Consider the following 5,000-nt stretch of genomic DNA (forward strand, 5'->3'; position numbering starts at 1 on the left):
TGTGTGTGTGTGTGTGTGTGTGTGTGTGTGTGTGTGTGTGTGTGTGTGTGCGTCAATGGTATATATTTACGTTTGTACTTGTGTGTAGGTATGTGGTTGTGTGATTTCGCATGTCTATGTTTGTGTGTATGGTGTATGTTTGTGTTTGTACTTGTGTGTGTATGAGCGTGTGTGTCTTTGTGTATGTATAATCATGACATAATCGTAATCCTGACATGTACTTTTTGCACTTGTTTCTCTCGTTTACTTTTCCATACACATTCTTTATCTGCTCTTGGTCTTCTACTTCTTCCTTCCCCTTTTTTTTACTTATCTCCCTCTCCTTACGTTTCTCTCTGTAGATGGTTCGTCTTTCTTTTTGTTTCGTTTTATAAGAATCGGAGGGGTCATCCTTTAATCACCTGAATCATAAGGATAAATTAAATTCTATTTTAACAAATATAGCATATATTGTGGATAAAGAATAACAAAAAATATTTATATACAATCATAGATTTGTCTACATGGAATACGTTCCAGGACTTGGTAGACGTTCTTGCATTCCTGGGGAATGGCTGTTTCAATGGTCAACAGGTATAATTCAACCTGAAAGCTGGCTCGGGTCAATTCACAGCACTTCCGGCCGGCAGATACCCACTTAATCAATTCAACAAAAAGGCTGTAATGCAAAATAATCTAAAATAAATAGATTGCCATTTCATGTTACCCCCGTTGATTCACACAACAGATAATTATGTAAAATGTATAAAAAATATTCAAAACTCACGAGCAGGTGTACCCAGTACTCATCCAAGTAAGAGTTGTAGCAAAGTGGACTACCTACTCCAAAGGGGGGGTACAAGTAGTATACCACCGCGCATGCGCAGAACCAAGGGAGATACGTTTTTCTTAAGGCATTACAATTCAGCGAATTATATCAATATAAAGAAATTATGTTGTTCATTCTATCCAAATCCTTTACACTCTCTCTTCCCCCTTCGCTTCTTACTTATTACCATTTATTCCAAGATTATAAATCTTCTATGATCCAGTGTGATGGTTTTTGTTGTTGTTTTTTTGCTTGCATTATTTCTCCATTTTCGTCTAATGATTGCAAATGCACACGTTTTCTTTTGCTAAATGGTTAATTACTTTCCAGTTAACCGTCTGCTAATGAGAATACTTACTAAATTATCGCCTAATGACTGTGGGCAATTTTTTTTTTTTTTTTTGGGGGGGGAGGAGGGGGAAGGGGGCAACGTGAAGTAATAGCCTCGTTCTGTTCTCTCTCTCTCTCTTTAATTCTCTCCCCTCTACTATCACATCCTTCTCCTCTCCCCTCCCAGCCCTCTCTCATTCTATCCTTTCCTCTCTTATCCCCCCCCCTCCTCTCTCTCCTCCCTTCCCCTTCCCCTCAATCCCTCCCTCACCTCTCCTCTCCCCTTCCCTCCCTCTTCCTTCATTTATTTATCCCTCCACGTGTTCCTCCCTCAGGCATGTCCTTCTGGTGCCTCCTGGACATCGTGCCCATCAAAAATGAGAAGAGGGAAGTGGTCCTCTACCTGGCTTCCCACAAGGACGTCACAAATTCGAAAATGGAGGAGTTTACCCTCTATAACGGATACGAAAACGGTGAGTCTTTTTAATCAGTATCTTTCTATTTTTTTTTTTTTTTTTTTTTTTTTGGGGGGGGTTGTATTAGTCGCTGTGTATGTAGGGGATCACATAGAGGGTTGATGGATATGTATATGCTGTATGTTGATGGAAAGTAATATTGTCGAATAGGATATGTTTCATGTCTTTTTTTTCTTTTAAAACAACGTGAATACAATTGTGTTTTCTTAATATGTTCTTAATGCCTTTATTCGGCTCCTGTTTTTTTTTCTCTCTCTTATAAAGTATTATATATTAAGACATATACATACACACACATAGATCCCTAGCGCATATACAAGAGATGTCTTAACAGTTCTGAATACAGGTTAATAGCAATAAAATTATGTTCATTGTAAAGTATTTCAAAATTGTCCAACAAATTCTGTAACTCGGTACATCGATGTTAATTCGGTATAGTTCTAGATTTTACTGTTAACTATATTATAGTAGAAAGATTACCAAACATAACGCATTAATCTTATCGTAAAGAGGCTTAAGACTGAAAAAAAAAACTAAAATGCCATTTTTTTTCTGGCGTGTTATGTTAGAAATTCACAAAGCGTTCGTTAAAAATAGCATTGTATTAGTATTTATTCGTTATATAAAGATTTCTCTCTGAGAATTCGCTAATGCGTTTCCATATGCATCCCACATTCGCTGTATTTTTTTCTTGCATTTTTCCGTATGTTGCTTCAGTCCAATTTACTTGCGAAATAAAATGTCTAGCCTCAACAGAATTCACAATTAGCGTGCTTTGCAAACCCCCCCTTTTTTTCTTTACTAATTCATCCATATGTCTGTAATTTTAATTTTTATCCGTGGTGTCAGTTAGATCTCTTGTGAAAAAAAAAAAAAATAGCGGACGATTCCTTGAAATAATTGCGATGCCACAGATTAACCTCGCCATCTTGTTTCTTGTATATATATAAACAAACAAAATCTGTCTTTGCTTTCGTGATTATTTATTTGTTTCGTATAAATAGTAATCAGTATCTCAAATAACAAACATCACGACTTTAGATTAGGTTAAACACTCCATTACCTTCGTATCAAAGCGGTACATATTTTCCATCGATAGTTTCTAAAATACAGAATAATATTCGACTCTCGAAGACCACTGCAACGTTGATAGTTCTTGAGAAAATGCTGTACGACTAGACATTTCATCCTAATAGCCGCTATTTGGTCGCAATAGGCTTTAGGAAGGACGAAACGACCAATAGCCAAGTGCCGGTTACCTCTTGGCCATTAAGAGGGCGTTTGGTATTACGAGGCAGTCAGGCATTCGCTTCCTATACGGCATTACGGACATGTATGTATGCATGTATACGACCAGGAGGACATGTGTGTATATGTAGGTATAGATGGGAAATACAGGTACGTGCACATATAAGTACACGTGGAAATGCGTCTATGCATTTTTTAGGGATGGAAATGCATGAACAAACAGAAAGGAATCCGTGTATAAATAGAGACATATACGCATATACAGATGTATGGATAGATATAACTGTATAAACAAGTATAAATACACGTAAAGGAACATCCATATTCACAAGTGTATAAACTCGTACTCATTTGCGAACACTAATGCACAGTTGCACATACGTATTACACCAAAACATCACTTTCTTTTTTAATATTATTTTGTAATCCACCGTACTGCCGCCACTCAACCTTCACAAAACCACAAAAAAAGAATAAGAAAAACCTAACGGGAAAATTCACTCGTCCCATTCCCTTGACTCTGACTTGCATCCATCTTGCAGACGAGAACGAGAACTTGGACCCGGAAGCGCCACCTGCTAACTACGGCCGAAGACGGAGCCGCGCCGTTCTCTACCAGCTATCCGGACACTACAAGCAGGACAAAATGAAGAGCAAACTGAAGCTCAATAATGTAAGTGCGCTGCGAGGGGGGTGTAGGTGGGGTGGGGGTGGGGGGTAGGGGGAGCGTATGGTTGGGGTCGGAGGGGAGAGGGGGGTGGGGAGGAGGAGGGGAGGGGTTACGAGAGGGTGAGGTTGATGTAGAGGTGGGAGGGGGAGGGGTGGAGGGAAGGGAAGGGGGTTACGTAAGGGTGTGGGTGATGTAGAGGTGAGGGATGGGGGGGGGGGTTGTTGCAGTGTTACGTAAGTGTGAGATTGATATGGAGGAGGAAAGATCGGGGGGGGGGGGGGGGTGAGTGCTGGAGGGGGGGAGGGAAGGAAGACGTAATTTGAGTGGAGGAAATATTGGGGAGGGAGGAGGGAGGGGAAGGGAGGTCGGCGCAGAAGGGAGATAAGGGTGAGTAGAAGGGTGAAACATATATATATATATATATATACATATACATATGCATATGCATATACATATACATATACATATATACATAGTAACATACATACATACATATACATACATATACATACATATAAGAGAAAAAGATTGAACAAAAGGTAAGGAGGGTAGGGGAGAGAAGTGTGGAGAGGGATAGAGGGAGAAGGAAGTATAGCATGTAGGGGTAGAGGGGGTATAGCAAGAGCTGGTATGAGATTTGGGAATCATAGAACCTTTATAAGGTAAGGGGACATATGCTAGATAAGGGTTAGAGTTTAGGCAATCGGGTATATTGTGATTTCCTTTGATTTCCTAGGTTAGGCGAAGGAGGTAGACAGGACAGGAAGGAAGGCACGAAAGAAGGAGAGGGGAGAAGCAAACTGATAATGGATTCCAGGAAGGAAGAGTTTTGCGAAAGGTAGAAGGAGAGAGAGAGAGAGAGAGAGAGAATGATAAGAGTGAGTAGTGTGTGTGTGTGTGTGTGTGTGTGTGTGTGTGTGTGTGTGTGTGTGTGTGTGTGTGTGTGTGTGTGTGTGTGCGCGCGCGCGCGTGTGTGTGTGAGTGAGTGAAAGAAAAAGAGAGAGAAGAGCGAGAACGAGAAAAAAATGATAAAGAGAAAGAGAGAGTAAAAATAGGAAAAACCGAAAACAATTTCAGCGCCGAGAATGAAGCGCAGTGCCCTCTTTTGGACAAATGACGCAACTGCCATGACCGAGAACCATGAATTCTGTCTTTGTATTTTTAGAAATGAATATTGATAATGATGATAATCCAACAACAGCAACAACAATCAAATTAATCAATAATGACTATGATATAAATAATAATGATAACGATGATCATAGTGAGAACAACACAATAGTACTGATGTTAATGATAATAACAATGATGATAATAGTGTTAATGATCAAGTGGTATGACTTCAATAAATACTATCGTAATCCTTCCATACCCTGTACCTACCCCCACGTTCTCCCCATACACATCCCTACCCCACCCCCCACCCGATTCCCCACTCCTCTTCCTCACTTCCCCTCCCCACATCCCT

The 5,000-nt window shown here is 40.1% G+C and overlaps 1 protein-coding gene across 1 annotated transcript in view; it reads left to right on the top strand.

Annotated features, from left to right (window-relative positions):
* Nucleotides 1-5,000, top strand: part of Elk (Eag-like K[+] channel) — a 292,104-nt gene that overhangs the window by 230,600 nt on the left and 56,504 nt on the right. The window contains exons 3-4 of the mRNA XM_086546721.1: nt 1,474-1,611; nt 3,405-3,535. Coding sequence (XP_086402847.1) covers nt 1,474-1,611; nt 3,405-3,535 — 269 coding nt within the window. The remainder of the gene's footprint in view (nt 1-1,473; nt 1,612-3,404; nt 3,536-5,000) is intronic.

Source organism: Penaeus japonicus, unplaced genomic scaffold (assembly GCF_977035675.1).
Source record: "Penaeus japonicus unplaced genomic scaffold, GWHDUDI00000001_assembly GWHDUDI00000018, whole genome shotgun sequence".
Lineage (NCBI taxonomy): Eukaryota > Metazoa > Arthropoda > Malacostraca > Decapoda > Penaeidae > Penaeus > Penaeus japonicus.